General features: G+C 36.1%; 1 protein-coding gene across 1 annotated transcript in view; it reads right to left on the bottom strand.

The window, feature by feature from the left end:
* Positions 1 to 399: 399 nt before the first annotated feature.
* The window catches only part of cd82b (CD82 molecule b), a 23,196-nt gene continuing 4,028 nt past the window's right edge, over positions 400 to 19,567 (bottom strand). Inside the window, exons 2-9 of the mRNA XM_065283074.1 lie at positions 19,446 to 19,515; positions 18,295 to 18,367; positions 9,317 to 9,441; positions 8,159 to 8,233; positions 5,639 to 5,737; positions 5,267 to 5,440; positions 2,805 to 2,888; positions 400 to 2,099 (exon numbers count right to left, since the gene is read on the bottom strand). Coding sequence (XP_065139146.1) covers positions 2,022 to 2,099; positions 2,805 to 2,888; positions 5,267 to 5,440; positions 5,639 to 5,737; positions 8,159 to 8,233; positions 9,317 to 9,441; positions 18,295 to 18,367; positions 19,446 to 19,508 — 771 coding nt within the window. The 5' untranslated portion in view covers positions 19,509 to 19,515 and the 3' untranslated portion in view covers positions 400 to 2,021. The remainder of the gene's footprint in view (positions 2,100 to 2,804; positions 2,889 to 5,266; positions 5,441 to 5,638; positions 5,738 to 8,158; positions 8,234 to 9,316; positions 9,442 to 18,294; positions 18,368 to 19,445; positions 19,516 to 19,567) is intronic.

Raw genomic sequence — 19,567 nt, forward strand, 5'->3', positions numbered from 1 at the left:
CATTATAACATGCACTTGAAAAACATAATCATTATACATATTTTTTAATTTTTAAAAAAATACCTGAAAAGGTTTGAAGAACAGCATAAATATATCCTTAATCCATTCCCTGGAGCTGCGTGTGTATGGTTCTTCTTCTGCAGCGCATGAGTTTCTACACAACAGCGCCCTCTGGCTTTTGGATGTAGCGGCATTTTACCGTAATTCATTGAGAAGCATAGCAAGAATCATCGGCCTCTGTATCTGTGCACCCCTAGTTTCAAATATTTATTTCGATTGACTTCAATAGTAAGAAGAAGAGGATACTATGGAAGTGAATATATGATGATAGATTCAGAATAAAATTTATAAAGATGTAACCCATTCAGAGACAAAAAAAATGACACTTTGAAAACTATAAAATGTGAAAGTTCGATTTAATCAAAAGCATAACTATTGCATAGACATGTGTTATAGTACTTGAGGAGCCATTGAAACCCACATGAACATGGCTTCTCTGTTAAATAGAAAATATTGAAAATATATAAAAACCCTTCAATTTTCCAAAAATACACATTTATCCCAATGTTGGTATGTTGAAAACATTTGCTTTTTATTATATAAAGACAGTAAAGATTGTTTAAAGACTGTAATTCTGCATAAAGCATCTTTGCACAACTGAATATAAAAAGTCCAGCAAATAAACAATATACAGCTAGAAAAAAAATTCATCTGTCTTTTCTAGCTCTAAACTGACAGTAAAGGACTTGTTTCTCCACAATCAAATGGCTTGTGAAGTACCAAAAACAATGTTATTATTGTGATCTTTCAAGGCTTCACCATATTTTTAATACAGACAACCCTTTCAACCAAATTACTTCTAGTGTTTCTTCATACCCATACAGACAGTTGCCAACATCTTGTTTGCTTCAATCCTTGACTAAAACTATTGATACAGCATTAATAATACAGCCAAAACTATTCCTCAAAAATGCCAGAGAACAACAACTGATGGTTTACAAAAATAGGTTTAAAAAATCAAGCTTGGCATGAAATATTGAAATCCTACAAATGAACATTTTAAAACAGAATCAACAATAATGGGCCAAGCTTTGGTTTGTGTTAACCAGTTGGCAACAAAAAGAGAGATTTCCCATCAAAAAAATCAGGATTATAATCAGTGTGCTTTACATCTACTGCCTGTTATAGACATACATTTTTTAACAGCTGTTGTACCCACACTAGCACAGCACAAGGAATTGCGGGATATGGACCCAACCTAAATCCACAAACGCACCCTGATCTACAAAGAGATGCAGGCCGACAAACATGTAAACCACAAGAAACACTATACCACGGTACAGTCTTCTGGTCTGCCCTTCTATTTCTCGACCGCAGCCATCTTTAACCTCACCACACCTGACTCCACCCTGAGTGACCCAACCCCTGCTAATAACATCAACCAAAACCCTTTAAAGAGACAGAACTTTAGTCTATACACAGAAAAGCCATCATCATCATCATCATCATCATCAAGAAGAACCAACCCCATTGACATTGAAAGCATAAAACTGTCATTTCTGTTAACATACAAATAAAAGAAGAGTAAAAAAGTGTTGATTTTCCGATGACCTTTTCTTTGTATAAATGTCCATATCCATCAAACTCTATTTACTAAAGTGCTCACAGAGTAATAACTAATAAACACAACAGCATAGAAACCTAAAAACACAGTCGAGCTACCTGCATGTAGACCATTATAGTACTGTACAAGATCTAAATATCTTTTCTTTCATATTGCCATCATGAAACATTTCTCATAATTAAGGTGACAATTTTATTTAGTTTTTTTAAAGGGTTAATAGAAAATAAAGTAACGGGTGTGTGTACTGTAAATATACAGTACGGTACGGCACACACATCAACAGGTGGTGAAATGTTTTCTGGTTTGATCCAGTTGCTCTGCTGGTGTGGAGTGATTTTAACACTGGTGTATTCTCATGTGTATGAGTGAGTCACTGTGGGGGGGGGGGGGGTTGCTCTCAGTATTTAGGTACTTTGGAGTAATCCTCCTGTTGAACAGTCTTGCAAAGGCACATGGAGAGGATCATCCCTAAAAGCTGAAGTAAGCAAAACAGAATTTGATTATAATCTCTCTCTCTGTGGGAATGTGTTAACTAGTATTTATACTGTACTGTTAATGTTGTTGATACTGTGGTAGATCTAATATACAATGACTGATTCATGTTACTAACACCTTCACACATTTATAAAAAAACATAGACTACTATGAAAATAAATAGTGTACTAAACAAGATTGTGGGTAAATAATAATTTTATGTATTTAGTGAGAGATAATTTATAGGTAGCAGGTTGTTATCGCAGAAATAAACCCTGACAATGTGATTAGGACCCAATGCAAAGCAGAGGGTCTTGTATAACTCTGAAGGGGCACAACCTTCGTCATCCTGTACATTGTCCCGCTTATTACAAGATAATGTCATATATGGAATAAAAAAAAATTATATTACATTTTTGTGCAATATTAAATTGTATCTGTCAAAATGATTTGCAGCATCCGGGTTACCGTGTGTTATTAGTTTTGAGCGGAATAACAATCCTGCAAATGTCGCTACTGACCAAGACTGGTCAAGCCTTCCAGCAAGCCGTGTAAAAATATAACAGATGTTCCAGACATTGTTCCCACTAAATTATATATTTATTACTGACCACCTAAATCTACTTATTCTGTGATTTTGGTCATACTACCCACCCCTTTCAGCGTGTGAAGGAATGTATTTACATTGTAAAGTTTGTTGATTTACCTCAATCACTGCTATTCCAACACAGACTCCTAGAATAACTCCATAGTTCCTTAGGAGCCAGTCTTCCACATTGGATACACAGCCCTGGGTGCATGGAATAGGGAGAATTATTAAAGCTAAATTAAAAAGAAAAGCGAAACATTATCTATGAATGGAAATGATCCTGAACAGACAGAGCTCTCCAAAGATAATGTAATATAAGACAATCAGAACTAGCCAATATGTTTCTTTCCAACTTGGGGAAAGAAAATGAAAGTATGAAAAACAGTCAGTGGTCCCATTTACTAGAACTGTGATTGGGTTTAAACTTACAGTAAATGTTTTTGAATACTTAAACAATAGGACACTATGAGTATAGCTACTATATATACAGTACGTGTAAAAGTCTTAGGGCACCATGCTACCATTAGATTTGTTGTTTTTGCAATTGTATAGTGATCATATATAATTAGTTCTCAGTCTCTTTATTAGAATACAACCAGAAAATACAGGAAATGTGTATGTAGTATTAAAAACAGTATAAAAGTATAAGCTGAAGTGTCAAGCATTTAGGGGAAACTCCCCCTCCATTTGAGATCACCTATGGGATCTCTTAAAGGAATAGTCAATTTTCTAAAAAACAATCCAGATAATTTACTCACCACCATGTCATCCAAAATGTTGATGTCTTTCTTTGTTCAGTCGAGAAGAAAATTATGTTTTTTGAGGAAAACATTGCAGGATTTTTCTCATTTTAATGGACTTTAATAGAGCCCAACATTTAATACTTAACACTTAACAGTTTTTTTTCAACGGAGTTTCAAAGGACTATAAACGATCTCAAACGAGGCATAAGGGTCTTATGTCATTTTTGACAAAAAAAATAAAAAATATGCTCTTTTAAACCACAACTTTTCGTCTAGATCCAGTCGTGATGCGTCAGCGTGACCCCACGCAATCTGTCATGACGTCAAGAGGTCACAGAGGACGAACACGAAACTCTGCCCCAGTGTTTACAAGTGTTGATAAAGAGGACCGTTCCTACGTTGTTGTATGTCAACTGATACTAATTAATGTCTTTGTGTCAGTTTATTGTTTACAATGGTCCACAAATGTGCGTTATATATATGTAACACGTGACCTCCCTACGTCACTAAGCATTTATGTTAGGTCACGCTGGACCGGACCTAGATGAAAAGTTGTGGTTTAAAAAAGCATATTTTTTTTTTTTCTTGTCAAAAATGACAATCGTTTCGCTAGATAAGACCCTTATGCCTCGTTTGGGATCGTTTAGAGTCTTTTGAAACTCCGTTGAAAAAAACTGTTAAGTGTTGAGTTAAGTATTAAATGTTGGGCTCTATTAAAGTCTATTAAAATGAAAAAAATCCTGCAATGTTTTCCTCAAAAAACATAATTTCTTCTCGACTGAACAAAGAAAGACATCAACATTTTGGATGACATGGTGGTGAGTAAATTATCTGGATTTTTCTTTGAAGAAAATTGAATATTCCTTAAAAACCTAAATGAAATTAAATCCTAATTTCTAACTCTTAGGACTTCAGTCTCCTCAAAAAAGCTCAAGATGTGTTTCGTGCCAAGAGAGGTCACACTAAATACTGACTGATGCCTGAAGAAGATATTTAGTTCTGAAAATTTTGTTTTTTGTGTACATATTTCCTGTATTTTCTGTTTGTATCTTAAAAATGAGGGAAAAATAAATATGGATGGACATTAAAACTGTGCTAAAACAACAAAGCTGGTGATGGTGGCCTAAGACTTTTGCACAGTACTGTACATTAAAAACAGAAGGAATAGTAAGTTAAACAGCATTACTATGGACATCATAATTACTGCATATAAAAATATACAGGCATCCTTTACTGTAGTTTACTCTGGCCTTTGAGCAGAGGCACCAGGTGGTGCTAGAGTCAAATCATTCATTTATACATGTGCCAAATGCTTGCAAGCGGCAAAGAATAAAAAACAAATGAGATCCTTGTATTGTACAATACTACTTAAGGGATAGTTTACCCAAAAATTAAAATTCTGTGATCTTTTACTTTCCCTCAAGTTGTTACAAACCTGTACTAAGTTGTTACAAACCTGTACTAAGTTCTTTGTTCTGCTGAACACAAAGGAAGATATTTTGAGCAATCAACAGTTTTTAAGCACCACTGACTTCCATAGTATTTTCGTCCCTACTATGGAAGTGAATGGTGTTTCCTACTTGATTACAAATATCTTCTTTTGTGTTCAGCTGAACACAAAATATATGCAGGTTTGTTACAACTTCAGGGTGACTAACTGATGACAGAATTTTCATTTTTTGGTGAACTATTCCTTTAGGAAGGAACCACCAAGCCAACAGTTCGCAAACATACTAAACTGCATAATAATGAGTGTTGTATGTTTTACCACAGTCAAAAATTTTAAAAAGGGAAGTGCATAACGTCATTGTCAGTTGCAAAGAAGCATGTGTTTACCTGAGTGTAGACAGGCCATTCTGGGGCCAAACTCTGACACAGGCCATTTTCCCTAATTTCTGTACCACTGATGGATTCATTTCTACATGAGCAGGGATACAGAGTCTCAGAACTGTTCTTCACCAACGTGTTCTCTGTCCAGTTAGATGGTCCAGTCCAACCACAGCACTTCATCTGTCAGAGTGAGTGAGAGGGGAAACACAGAAATAGAAATTTAAAAATATGATTATTAAATGTTCATTTTCATTTCATTCATCCCTGAAAAGCTTTTTATGCAAGCAAACAGATACAGTGAGACAAAAGAAATGATGGGAAATGTCATGGGAGAAAGGAAATCTTAGACAATAGCTGAAGGAAAACTTCACAGTTTACCGTTCTTTGGAGGTAATCCCAGGCATGCTCTGATGATTTGTTATGGCCAGAGTAGTTCACCAGAATTTTGTTTACAATAGTGGACATCTCCTGTTTCAGCTAAAATTAGTCAGACAGAAACAAAAAAGAGTTTAGTTACATACCATTTAAACTGAATAATACCCATGGTACCCATGTAGTATTTTAAAGGGACATTCCACTTTTTTGAAAATATGCTCATTTTCCAGCTCCCCTAGAGGCAAACATTTGAATTTTACCGTTTAGGATTTCATTCAGCCGATCTTCGTGTCTGGTGCCAACACTTTTAGCATACTTGTAGCTTAGCGCAATCCATTGAATCTGATTAGACCATTAGCATCGCGCTAAAATAACCAAAGAGTTTCCATATTTTTCCTATTAAAGACTCTTCTGTAGTATACTAAGACCGACGGAAAATTAAAAGTTGTGATTTTCTAGGCCGATATGGCTGGGAACTATATTCTCATTCTGGTGTAATGATCAAGGACTTTGATATTACACAGCGTATTACACAGGATGATATTACACAGCGCCTGAAAATAGTCCCCTTGGTAACTTTTAACAGCAGGAGACTACTTTCGGGCACTGCGTAATATCATTGCGCCTCCTGCAGCCATGTTACGGCAGCAAAGTCCTTGATTATTACGCCAGAATGAGAGTATAGTTCCTACCCATATCTGCCTAGAAAATCACAACTTTTAATTTTCCGTCTGTCTTAAAACACAATGTAACCACAGAAGAGTCAAGTTTTAAATAGGAAAAATATTAAAACACTTTGGTAATTTTTTGGACTGATGCAAATGGTCTAATCAGATTCAATGAATTATGCTAAGCTATGCTAAAAGTGGTACCGCCAGACCCGGAGATCGGCTGAATTGATCCCAAAACGGTAAAAATCAAATGTTTAACTCTAGGGGAGCTGGGAAATTTGCATATTTTCAAAAAAAGTGGAGTGTCCCTTTAATAAGTGAAGTGAAACTGACATCATTATTTAGTGTTGACTATGAAAGTATTTCCATACTCAAAATGTGACTTCTGTATTAGCAATCCCAGTGAATAGTGAACACACACAAACACAGGCTCTCGGGTTACAAGCCCGTCTCACTAACAATTAGGACCATGACTTTAAGGCAATGAGATTGACAAACATCAACATTATAATATTTTTCTTAATACTCAAAGAAACCAAAATTTTATGTTTAGATCCTGATATACAAGTAACTAAATTGGCACACAGTTAAAAAAATCTTTGCTAATCCTAATGTTATCAATTAAAACTTCACAGATGTGTCTTTGCGTGTGTGTGCAAGAAGTGTAGTGGAACAGAATGCGATGAGGGGGCCACAACCGTGATAAACCAAACAAAGAGGCTGCCAATGTGCTTATACAGATATGGTGTTATGAACCTCGCCCTGTTCTAGGAAAAGCATTCACCATGCCCTCTGGTAAACTGTAAGGAGAAAACCCAGCATGCCCTGGCATAAACTCCAATTACTTGTTCTCCACAACTGGTCCTACAGGTTGTATATAAAGTACACACTGGATTAAGAATACAACTATACAAAGAACACATAGACAAAGAGGCCAAACACAGCAGGCTAAGATGAAAGCCAAGCGTGTGCACGTTAGGTCAGGTTCTGTGCTACTTATCTAAAACTGATTTAAAGAAAGGCTGATGAAGCACATGTTAGTTACACTACTGCATTAGATGGCGTATACAGTATATCCTCCCTAACACAAAATAAAGAACTTTATGGTTGTTTTTACATTTTTTACAAAACATTTCTGCACTTCAAACCTTGTTTCTGAAGAGGGCTCTGTTTTCAAGTTCAATATGAGCAAAGGAGGAGCTTCAAACCCCCACATTAAACATGCTACCCGTTTTTTTCTTGAAAATGGAAACATCCTGTCATGCTGCACACTCAAAATTCCACTCATCGGGTGAACGTTTTGCAAGAGAAAGTGAAAAAGTCCCACTTCCTATTTAGATGAAATCATTCAGAAAGTCTACATCAATTTGTACAGGTTTAAATCCCTGTTTCTACAACCCATTGCCACCTGCTACCTTTAACACATTTCCTGTAGTATAATTTTAAGTCAGGTCAAAGAAAAGACGTAGTACAGAGAGGAGATCACACCTTTCTAAAAAAAAAAGTGTTGTGAACTTGTTGCAGGCTGATGCACGCAACTTCATGTATAGCTGAATTCAGAAACATCATAGCATCAAACAGCCAAAACATGCAACTATTTATATCTCTGCAGGGTCAATTCAGAATCCTAACAAATACTGTATATGTAGGCCTACTAAGTAATATGTGAAGTAATTTTTTTGTTGTTTCTGTAAAAATATAACCTTGATATCTTTAATATTGACTGAGTGAGGTCATGTAAAGATCTGAGATTATAGTGAAATTAATGGTTGAGATATAACTTTTATGTTCGTCATAATATAACGTTTTACTATAATTTCTTTACACTTTTATAAAAGGTACGGTAACCTACCAGGTCTCGCTGGAAGTAGATGAGAACAGCAGCTGTCACCTGGGCGATGAGGATGAGGAGGAGGCAGGTAAAGTACTGATAAAAGGAGACAGAAACATCAATTGGTTCATAAGAATTGCTCTCTGAAATACGGGATACAAATTTTAAGGTAACACTTTAATGGAGAATTCAATAATTCAATAACTGTTCGTGCAATCTTTTGTATTTTCGAGCAAAAAGAGGAACAACCAATCAGCAATGTACATAACATGAATGGCAGTTGTACTTAATTTTCAAAATGGGTCAAACTGGATTTAACAAAGCCATTCACTGACCATTAATCTTATCCAGTGATCTAATTGGGACTAATATCACCCCCAGTTCTTTCACAGATGCCCCCCTAAATCTCACTGGCAGTCCAGCTCAGTAAATCCAGCAGCATTAACCTCAGAGAGCCGTTTCAAACAAACTCTTTATCATGCTAATGTGAAAGGGTTTTATGAACCTCTCTATACAGACGATCAGTGCATAAATAACACATGTTGTGAAAGAAATCACTACAGTGTTGTGTGAATCTCTTTGTGTTTATGCTTTACAGAAATGTCAAATCAAAAGCTTTTGCAATATGACACAGTGCTTACCCTGTAAAAAATAAAAAAAATAAAAAAAATAAAAGTTGACACAATACTACAGCGTAACAGTTTTTACAGTATGTTGTTTACACTGAAAATGTCTAATATGCATATTACCTCAGAATGTAATTTACCACTGACTAATCGGCTGTGAGGATATTCAGCTATAGTAAAATGAATTAATTCACTAGACCAGAAACATCTCAAGATGTAACAGCTAGAAATTATTTAAACAATATTATGAGTACAATATCAGTGAATTCACACACTCATATTAAATCTGAATCATTTATTTTATTTTTTCAGTCAGAGGAAGAAGATATGCTGCTATGCATCAGGGATTTCCTGTGTAGACAGATGTTTTGATTGCATGTAGTCGTGATTAAAGCTACCTCTTCTATGGTGATTTGAACTTTTGAATGGCTGCAACAACGTCACAACATCGAGCAGTTTTACGTAATTGAGGACAAACAAATTGCTTGTTACAGGATTTTTTTTTTATAAATACATGATGTAACATTTGAGGAAACCCTCCAAAATGACTCACCAGTCCAAGCAGACAGCGGATCTCATAAACGGCACCAATGCAGCCCAAAAATCCCATAAGCATTGAGAGTGAGCCAATGCCAATTAAGATGTAGGAGCCAACTTTTAGTGTGGTGGAGGATTCCTCTGCACAGAAAAAACACAACGGTCACACATAGTTCTGTAGAAAAAAAACTTTAAATGCTAAGACTGAATCAAGGTGGTGATACAGTATTTCTTCCATGCTGATATTGCATATATTTATATTTATTCAATTAATAGATGCTTTTATGGAAAACACCATACAAATGAGGAATATTGAGCATTTTGCGTTAAGAACCAACAATAGTATAAAAGGAAGGTACAACATTTTAAACAATGTTAACAAAGTTAACTCAAGTTTCAGCTCTCTTATGCAATGAAAATGGGCGTGGCTACTCACAGCAGAAGGCACAAAAGAGAAGTGCTTTAGGGGTGAGGTAGAGCAGGAGTTCCCAAACTTTTTATTTTGCGACCCACTTAAATAGGTATAATCTAACCTAGGACCCACCAACTGTAGTTTTTATTTTCCTTTTCATTATATTAAAGGGGCCATGGCATGGACTTTTTCCATGTTTAAGTGCTATAATTGGGTTCCCAGTGCTTCTATCAACCTAGAAAATGTGAAAAAGATCAACCCAGTAACTTAGTTTTGGTAAACCATTCTCTGCAAGCATGTAAAAAATTAGGTAATTGAAATATGGCTCTCCTTATGATGTCATAAGGAGATTTTATTATAATAATACCGCCCCTTAATCTACACTATCCAACCACGGCACAGCCATTTAGTGCAGAGAGAAAGAGAGAGAGAAAATAATTCACAGCACAATTGAGTTTCAACTGCAACAAACCACTATCATTGTGATCAGTGTTTGCACTTCATCCGCTCATTTGCTTTTTAAAGGACACACCCAAAACGCCACAATTTTGCACACACCTACAAAGTGGCATTTTTAACATGTTATAATAAATTTTCTATAGGTATTTTGAGCTTAAGCATCACATATGTACTCTGGGGCCACCAAAGATTTATTTGACATCTTAAAAATGATTGTGACATGGCCCCTTTAATGTATATGTATTAAGTTTAATTGCAATATCAAAATAACCTATGGTTTGTTATATTAAAATCATTGCCAGTCATTCATTTGACTGAACTGTTTTTGTGTCATTCACCGCAACAGCCAAACCACTTTGCGCAACCCATCTTATCCCACTTGTTTAACTCACGAGTGGGTCCAGACCCACAGTTGGAAAACCCCCTGACGTAGAGGAAAGGGGTGGGCAGATATCAGATTAAAACTACTTTGTTCATTTATTTATTTATTTATTGAACCTATACGTGTCCATCTTGCTTTAGGGTCTGAAACCTAATGCAGAAAGTGCAGATGAGTGTACAGGAAACACCCTGTGAAACTCACAAACTGAAACTTGTAAAAAAAACCTCTCATTCTTAGGTATTGGTGGCAAAATAATCCCAATATTATTCACTTCCTTCTTTCGAGACGCACCGAATGTACGGGTTTTTAAAACAAAATTGAAAACACATTTGTTTTCTTTAGCTTTTAGTATGTGACACCAACTACTTTATTTGCTGCTTTTGGGTTTTTTATTATTAGTTGCAATTCTTAGTATTTGTACTGTATGTTATTTAATTTTTTTAGTATTATTGTGTATTTGTTTTTTCATTTAGTTTTTTATTGTGAAGCACATTGGTCAACTTGTGTTGTTTTAAAGGGGCAGTGAATTTGTCGATTTTATTGTTTTCTACTGTTGTCTGATGTCTACTTATGATGTTCGCGTGGCTTTTACATTCAAAAACATCAAAAGAAATAAGTAATAGGCTATTTTGTAACATGGATTAGTGGCTCTCTGGAGAAAAGCTTTGTTTGAAGGGGCGGGCCGCATTGAAGACCTGGAAGTAAACGCCCACTGCTATGATTGGACAGCTTCATTCCCCGTCATTACATGTGGGGAAATGTTTTAAAAACATTAATGTGTAAAAATAGCAGCTGAACACATATATGTTTGACCCACAAAAGATTCTGGGTGCTAAAGATGATACACATAAATGACAATACGTATAGTAAAGTATAAACAAAACTTGACGTGACTAAATTACAGTAAACAACACAGTAAGCGCGCATCAGAATCTAAACTGCGGCTGGTAAGTCCTTATCAATAACTTTGTATATTTCTACTGTGCTTGTGAGGTTGCTCTTAGATACACGTAACGTTACATACCACAGTTATATGATAAAAATAAAGCTTTGCTGAGTGTTGGACCGTTCAAACGCAACTTGCCTTAAATTACCGTATACACCACAGTAAGTGGGCATCAGAATCTAAATTGCGGCTGGTAAGTCCTTCTTTATCACTAACTTTGTATATTTCTTTCATTATATTACAGTCGTATTGTTAAGTGTTGTACCTTTATTAACCGTTTAATGTTTTTAGTAAATTAAAACAGTCAAACATACATGTTAAGACACGGATGTTACAACAGACATACCAAGCAATCTCTTCTACAGTAACAAAGCAATAGTGAAACGCAGTAACTTAAATAAAGTTAAATATTTTTTAACTTATTGTGTATACGTTACTGCTGTGTCATTGTTGTCAGATCCAATATTAGTGGTGCTTTTAATCACAGTCTCTCTGCAAATCCAGCATCGACTTACTTATTTACAAATGAACCACAACCCAAGACTCTGGTTTCCATGGTTACTCTATCATAACAGATCACCGCGTCAAAATAAAAGTCTCTCAAGTCAAAATGTATTTAAACATCATTTTGGTTACATTTGGCAATCTTTAAAGACATGTTTACTGATTGTTGAGACACGTGTGTCACGCGAAGCTGTGGGCGGGGCTACAAAAGTGGTTGTTGTATTTGGATTCGGGGAGGTGCTTCAATTCTACTTTGACGTCATATTTCTCCGAATTCCACACTCGGCTGTAATACTGGCTTGGTGCCAAAAACTGTTAGATTTCAGTAGCACGGACGTTTTCAGTTCTGAAACTTGCAGGATGTTCATTTAACTATGATGACCTCTTATATAACAAATTATCAAGTTAAAATTGAGTATTTGATTCACCGCTCCTTTAATAGTGCTATATAAATAAAATTGACATTTCATAAACAACAGTTCAATGGTTTAGCAAAGGTTGGATCTAATAAGGGTGATCACGTGGCATTCAGAGATTCATTCACATGGCAATTTTGAAAAAATGTATTTCACATCTGAGTAATGGAACAGCAAAGTACAACTGTGAAACTAAAACCATAACAGTTTGACTACATACACATCAGTACTTAAACAAACTATTATTAAATAAAGTGACTTACAGTGGTAATATAAACATATATAAACTCGCTCTGTATGTGTGCTATCTAAGGCCTGTTTCACACATTTGCAGTGCACACGCAAATGTCCAGTCCATTGCAGGATGCGGTGCAGTGGTCATGTGTTTTTTCCACACTGAGTCAATTTTTGCTGTACTGCAAGCACACAGCATGAGCTGAATTTAAGTAATAGCGCATATTTTGTGGTCAAAATAATCACATATTGACATGAAATCATTTCCAGAGCTCATTTTAGCCACTAGTCATTTAACTTCTTACACCCTGAAGCTATTTTGGGGATTTTCGCTTGGATTTGGCCTACCCAATTTCAAAAGCTTCCCATACCCACATGCAGAGGTTTACATACAAAAGTTTGGTATCATTTTGCAGGTAACCCTTTGAAATTACATAAAACACTGTTGAAAGTGCTTAACATGGTTGTATGTGATATCAGTCCTCTAATAAACACAAAAATAAATAGGCGCTTTTTGATGTTTTTTTCTAAAGTTTTTATTTGAAAGTATATAACTCTGGCCCTGGGTATCTCAGGTCCCTGCAGACAGTTTTGTTTGATTCCAGCAATTGTCAGCTTACAGAGGAAAAAGGAATTTTTTCTCTATCATAATGTATGCAAAAGTTATTTTACTCCAACTGAAGGGAGGAATAATACGCTTTTTGTATACAATTTCTGCCTAAAAACATTTGAAGTGTCCCAATAACCACATACAGTGGAATAAATGCAATTTCTTTATATCATTTTAAAGAAAACCCTTTGAAGTTACATAAAAAGCTGCTGTTTGTGACAAATATTGTTATTTATGTTGTGTTTCATATGATGAACCACCAAATTTTATTTTTTATGTTGTAAACACTGTCTTTGATAGTGTATAACTCTGGTTCTGGGTGCTCTAGCAGACTGCAGACAGTTCTGGTTGTTAGCAGCAGCAGACAGTAAACACCCAAAAAAAGAATGAACTCTTTAGCATGTCGCCTTCAAAAGTTATTCTAATTTTACTGAAGGGTGTGAAAATACATTTTTCATAAAAATATTAATTTTTTGTTTTGCACATATAATAAAAAGCTAGGCATTAATTATGCACACAACCAAAGAAAATGCTGTGAATGGACTCATTGTTTAGAGTAGGACCTAAAATAAAAGATGGTGTATCATTTGTGGCTATATGTGCTATCTGAGGCAGTTCACACTCAAGTTTCACATATGTTTACAAAAGACCATTTTTTACCTTATTATTCATTCGATGATTGTTGGATATGTGTTGATAATAGAACAAAAATAACGCTGTAGCCTTATTCCTGAGAGTGAGAGCTTTCATTTGATATAAGACTTGCCCATGTTTGTCATTTTTGAAAAATATGAAATATGTAAATATTAAATGATATAATAAAATATTGGGGGGGTGATAGTGTAAATTAAGTGTAAATAACTTTCTTACAGTAAAATATCTCTCAAAGTGATGCATATCTGCAGAAAGTAGAGACTCTAAGCTTTCAAACAGTATCTCATATGTGTTACTGGGGTCCATGACGGAGCATCAAAGATTAAAAGAATATTTTATATTAAGTCAAAATACGAAATTCTGGACCCGGGACAGGGTCCTTAGGGTTGAAGAGGTTAAGCCACTAGCCATTAAACAAACCAAAACCGGAAGTAATGTTCCGACCAGTAGCGTAACCGCAACAACGCACGTGTGTGCAATGAAACAGTCTATAATAAAATCATGGTTAATATTCCTGAGGAAGTAACTAATCAAAATTCTATCTTTTATATTGACTTTTTGTAAAACCTAATTCGCACTACATGCTATAGTGTTTACGAAGAGGCAGAAAGTGTCAATCGGATGATTATCTACTAATCTAATACAAAAAGACTGCGCAACGGGTGCGTGACAGATCCAAAACAGGCTTAGAAAACTTAAGCTGCTCTTCATTGCTGTATTTTTTGTACAAATTCTTACGATAAAAAAAATGAAGCATGAGCACATTCAAAACCACAGGCCACAAGTCTTCTACAACCACGTGGCTTTCTATAACCACAATCTATAACACATTCGTTTCACTAGAATATGCTCCAGATCATAGATTTACCTTTTGTGAATTTATAAGCTTCAAGTTACTTATCACTGGCTTTTGGATGAATCAAACATGTAGACCAATATGAGCACGCTCTGACTGTACAAAACATTTTGCAAATATAAAATGCTCAGCAGATTTGTTCTGTATATGTCTATCTGTGTTCATTTAAGCGAGAATTCTTGTTCATTTTTTTCTAAACATACTCTTTCCGCCGTGTGCAAGACATCTGTGTGAGGTTTTACTGCCTCAGCATGAGTTTGCTCACAGTTGCTGCAACATTCACTACACCCCTGTTCAGCTGCAGACATTCATGAGTCTCAACAACCAATCCCTTTACTAAACTATTGGCCAAAAGCATTTAAATAGCTTGCAACCTTTTCAGCACTGCTGTATGTCTTTGCTATTTAAGGCAAACAAAAAAAAAATATTCCCATTTGAAAGCTTGTATTATATAACCAAACCCTGACTCATGCCGCAACACGTATATCTGGCAACCCTACAAACTCCATTACACAAACCAACATAGTATTTATACAGGAAGTAAGCTCTTTACGTGAAAGAATAGGAGTGAGATCACAACAAGGAGGGCTATTACACAATTCCCAAGACTCATTGTCATTTGTGTGGAACCGTACAAAAATAGCGAAAACACAAAGGAATAAAAGACAACAGCGAACAGATCACAGAGTACTACAGTTGACAACAAACAGTATGGATGAGACCTCCACAGGATCCTTACAGTAAAACAGAGGGCTACTGAAAGCTCACTGTGTAAGGCAAGGAGGCAAGGTCAAAGTTTAGGGTCCCAAGTATGAGAAGGATATCCCAAAATATTCCCTGCTATCTACAGAGGAACAGTTGAATCAGAAAAAAAAAACAATAAACCGCCCTGGTGATGATAAAAAAGCCTCCAGTGCTATGATAAGCACTGAAGAAATTTTTTAAGCTGGTCAGCTTTTCATAAAAGTTTCCGTGCAGCAATTTGTTTAAACAAGCTTGTGCTATGTATAGCCATTTCTAAACCCCCATGATTCTGGCTAAGGGAACTGACTTGGTCTTACGAAAATATTAAAATTTACTGTCTATTTTCGAACACTGGATTTCAATTCTTAAATAATGATTTGTTCAGTAAAACTGTTAAAAAAGAACTGCAGAGGCTAGCAAACTCTTCCCGACAGCACGTTTACAAGAATGTAAGCTTAAAATGGAGTTGTGCGTAACCGTTCGGATGCATGCAAAATAAATCAGGATGATTTATGCTAGTTTTCCGTTCTCTCTTCCACTTTCCACTCTCATTCAGCACTGAGTTGACCTTCAACATAAGACCAAAATCTTTGCTCTGCATGCAATTCCCCTAAAATGCCCGTGTCAGGCCATGAAAAGTTAAAACACTGCTTATTTAATTTTTGTTCCATAATTTAAAGACTTTCGGTCTTTGTTTTAGGAAAGTTCCTGATAAATTATGGTTTTCTTACCATCTGTATACACACACAGAGTTCGGTGTAGGAGGGGTGGGTAGCGGAAAACTGAGTTAATGTCAAAAAACTCCCCATATATACCAAATTCACAAATAGCAGCTGGTTTCACTGCACATTCCCATGTAAACCAAATAAAAAGACCAGCCTGAACGCAAGTCTGATCACTATAAAATACTGCTCTGTGATTTAACTAAACTATTTTAAAGAGACATCCAGGCAGAATGCATTAAACATGCAGTACGTCAATGTGCTCACAGTGAGTATTTTGAGACCGACAGACGTATTTGTGTGACTCTTGAATTGTTCTGTTTAAATAAAAGCTTACAGGAGTGGCTTAAATACTGTCTGTATAAAAGTCAAGCCCCTGTGCAATTCTCAAGCCATGAATAACGTCTGCAACCATAGTGACAGGAACAAAATGAAAGTCAAAACAAGTCGTATTACAATTGACCCAGCGTTATTTAAAACTGAGGGAAGAGCTCATCTGTCTAATTGAACAAACCAAGAGAAGCAGTATTTAAATTACACACATACCATAAAACCCATAGAAGCATCCCTGTTAGAAACCAGTGATGAGCTCTTAGTTAAAACCTTTATACAGTATGACACAACTTATAAATCCAGCTCTGGAGAACCCCACACGAGGTTCTCAAACCAATAAAGTCATGCCTTTCCCATGATCTTCCCATCATTTTAAGTACTGGATGAGGAATGCATGTCGGGTAGCAATTAAGGCTGCACGGTTAATCGAAAAAAGATCACAGTCGTGATTCAAACACCCACACGATCTTATTCCTAAATTATAACAGATTTGTCTGTCTATTAAACTTTCAACAGAAATCAAACAGGAACATTGAAATATGTGTGGGTGATGTCGCAGAGTCAGAGAGTCGTCATCATGTAAAGGGGGATTTTTAAAGGTGACATAGAATGATTAAACGGGGTATTTGTCCTTGTTCTGTAATGTGACATGTAGACAAAATTTGTTTTGTTTGGGTCTGTAATGCCTTAGAAGCTTCCTAAAAACCTCTCTCAGATTAGGGTGGGGGATTTTAAACAAGTGGTTTTGCACCTATTTGGCTCCCCCTACTGGCTTAACTTGCAATCTCATTACTGATTGGCTGACTTTGCTGCCACTCAAAAAATGTAGCCAATTATTTTAAAGTGGAGGGGCAGTTAGATGCCTGTGATGTCATAAGCATCAGTTTTTCAGATTGGGCCGTTTTCTGGCTGACATTCTAATAGAGGAATTTCTATGAGACTGAGATGTTTAGCATGTCAAGCACTTTTTGTATAGTTGTTAATGCGGGTAGACTACCATTATTCAACAAAGACAATGTAAAAATGTTTTTTCATTCTCTGTCCCCTTTAAACAGTGGGTTGCAATGACAATTGTTCATTGGTTCATCGTTTAAACAACAGATTAATAGCAAGGATGAACCTCGCATCCATTGTGCTTTACTTTCACAGATGCGCAAGTGGCATAGATGAAGCTCATGTTGATTGTGCTTTGGTTTCACAGATGCACAAGTGGCGCAGATGAAGCCTGTGTTGACGCGATCATTGTGCACTAATGCGCAAGCGGTGCATTCATACTGGACGTGTGTAACGTGGCTGTCTGTCTGTATACTACAAATACAAGTAGTTCGCTTTATTTGCAAACTGTGTTAAAATTATCAACCAAGAAAGCCTCTTTAAAATGCTTATTATTGCTTTGTTTTAAGGAAAATGAAAGGAAAATAAAAACGTCTCCTGAGATAGATTAATCCTGTCTAGGTGGGTCCTGGATTGAAAAAGTTTTTTGTCAGAACCTTTAGTAAATTATGTTATTGTGTTTAGTTGGCATTCAGAATTGTGGGAGAATCGTAATCTGTTTAAGCTACACAGTGAAAATAAGTGGAAATCACAGCACTTGAAGGTGAACCAGAGATAGATGACAATGACAGCAGCAGTGTAAGATACATTTACCATAACACAAACCATCATAGGGACAGAAAACATGAACCAAGAGACAGGATATTATGTTACTGTTTTAGTACTTACGCAAAACCGTGATGAAACTCTGGTTATCCAGCAAGACCCATAGTCCAAAGCCCATGATTACAGCTCCAAAAATCTGTATGACAAAAAAACAGACATGTACAAACACAAGGACACTTTAATAGTTTGTTTTGTCTCCTGCTTTCCTCTCCCTTATCTTTGTTTACCCTTGTGGTAATGCACGGCCAATCTTACTACGAAATGGATAAAGGATAACAACACTTTGGAGATATCAAACATACCATAAATAGTTGCTAAAGAGAGAGAAAGACAAGGATGATAAGGAGAAAATGATCATAGAGAACTTTAAGAGTTCTGGTCCAAAGTTTAGAACTAATGGGTCCAAGGTGTCCAGAGTCCTGCAGGTCTAAATTAACTGGATCAGAAAGAGTTAATTTCCTCCTATATTAGTCTGGCGTCTGCTAAGTGCACAAATGAGGATTGTTACCTTTGGCACTGTGGAGAGAGCAGTAGTAAAACCCCAGGCTACTGTGCAATTAAAGGGTGCAGACTTCAGAAGGGACAATATGGAGATCAGAGTCATGCATCATTTTCATTAACCTTTGACTTATACAGGACAAGGCAAACTGATGTTTGCCAGAGAGAAGGAGAGAGAAGAGAGAGAGAGAGACGCAATAGAAAGTGAAGCTTTTCCAGACAGGGTTTAGATTAAGCCAGGACTTGGCCTTAGTTATATTACGGCATTTAAATAGATTTTACAAACATACCTCACAAAAAACATGTATGTAACTGGTGTGTATCTTGAGACAAAACAATTGTACATAAAAATTTCATTTATAATGTGAGCTGTTTTTAGTTAAGACAGCTTAAACATGCAGTTGAGCTTGGGACTAAACTTAAGCCCTGTTTAAAACCCCCCAATGCTGTTTATATTTGGTCACAGTGATTTAAAAACTGAAATGGAAAATATATAAATACTGGGATTTCATTTCTTTTTCTAAATTTTCCCGAATGTTGCATTGTCACGTCAGCTGAGCTCTCTCTAGCAAATCTCCCTTGAAAGTATATACTATCACATAGCAGACGTGAAGACCGGCTTTAGTGCAATAACAGGAAATCAGATTGGCTAATGAGTTTGATTGCAATAAACCCACAGAGTTGTGGAATAAAGGTGTATGAGTGTGAGCACTTACAAAGAACAGGAGGTTAAACAAGAACAGGAAGTACTTGGTGGCTGTAACGCATCCTTTCCCCATGACTGCTCTGTAAAAAAGTAAAATAAAACCATTATTTAAGACTAAGGAAGGAGACAATT

This window comes from Paramisgurnus dabryanus, chromosome 9 (assembly GCF_030506205.2).
Source record: "Paramisgurnus dabryanus chromosome 9, PD_genome_1.1, whole genome shotgun sequence".
Lineage (NCBI taxonomy): Eukaryota > Metazoa > Chordata > Actinopteri > Cypriniformes > Cobitidae > Paramisgurnus > Paramisgurnus dabryanus.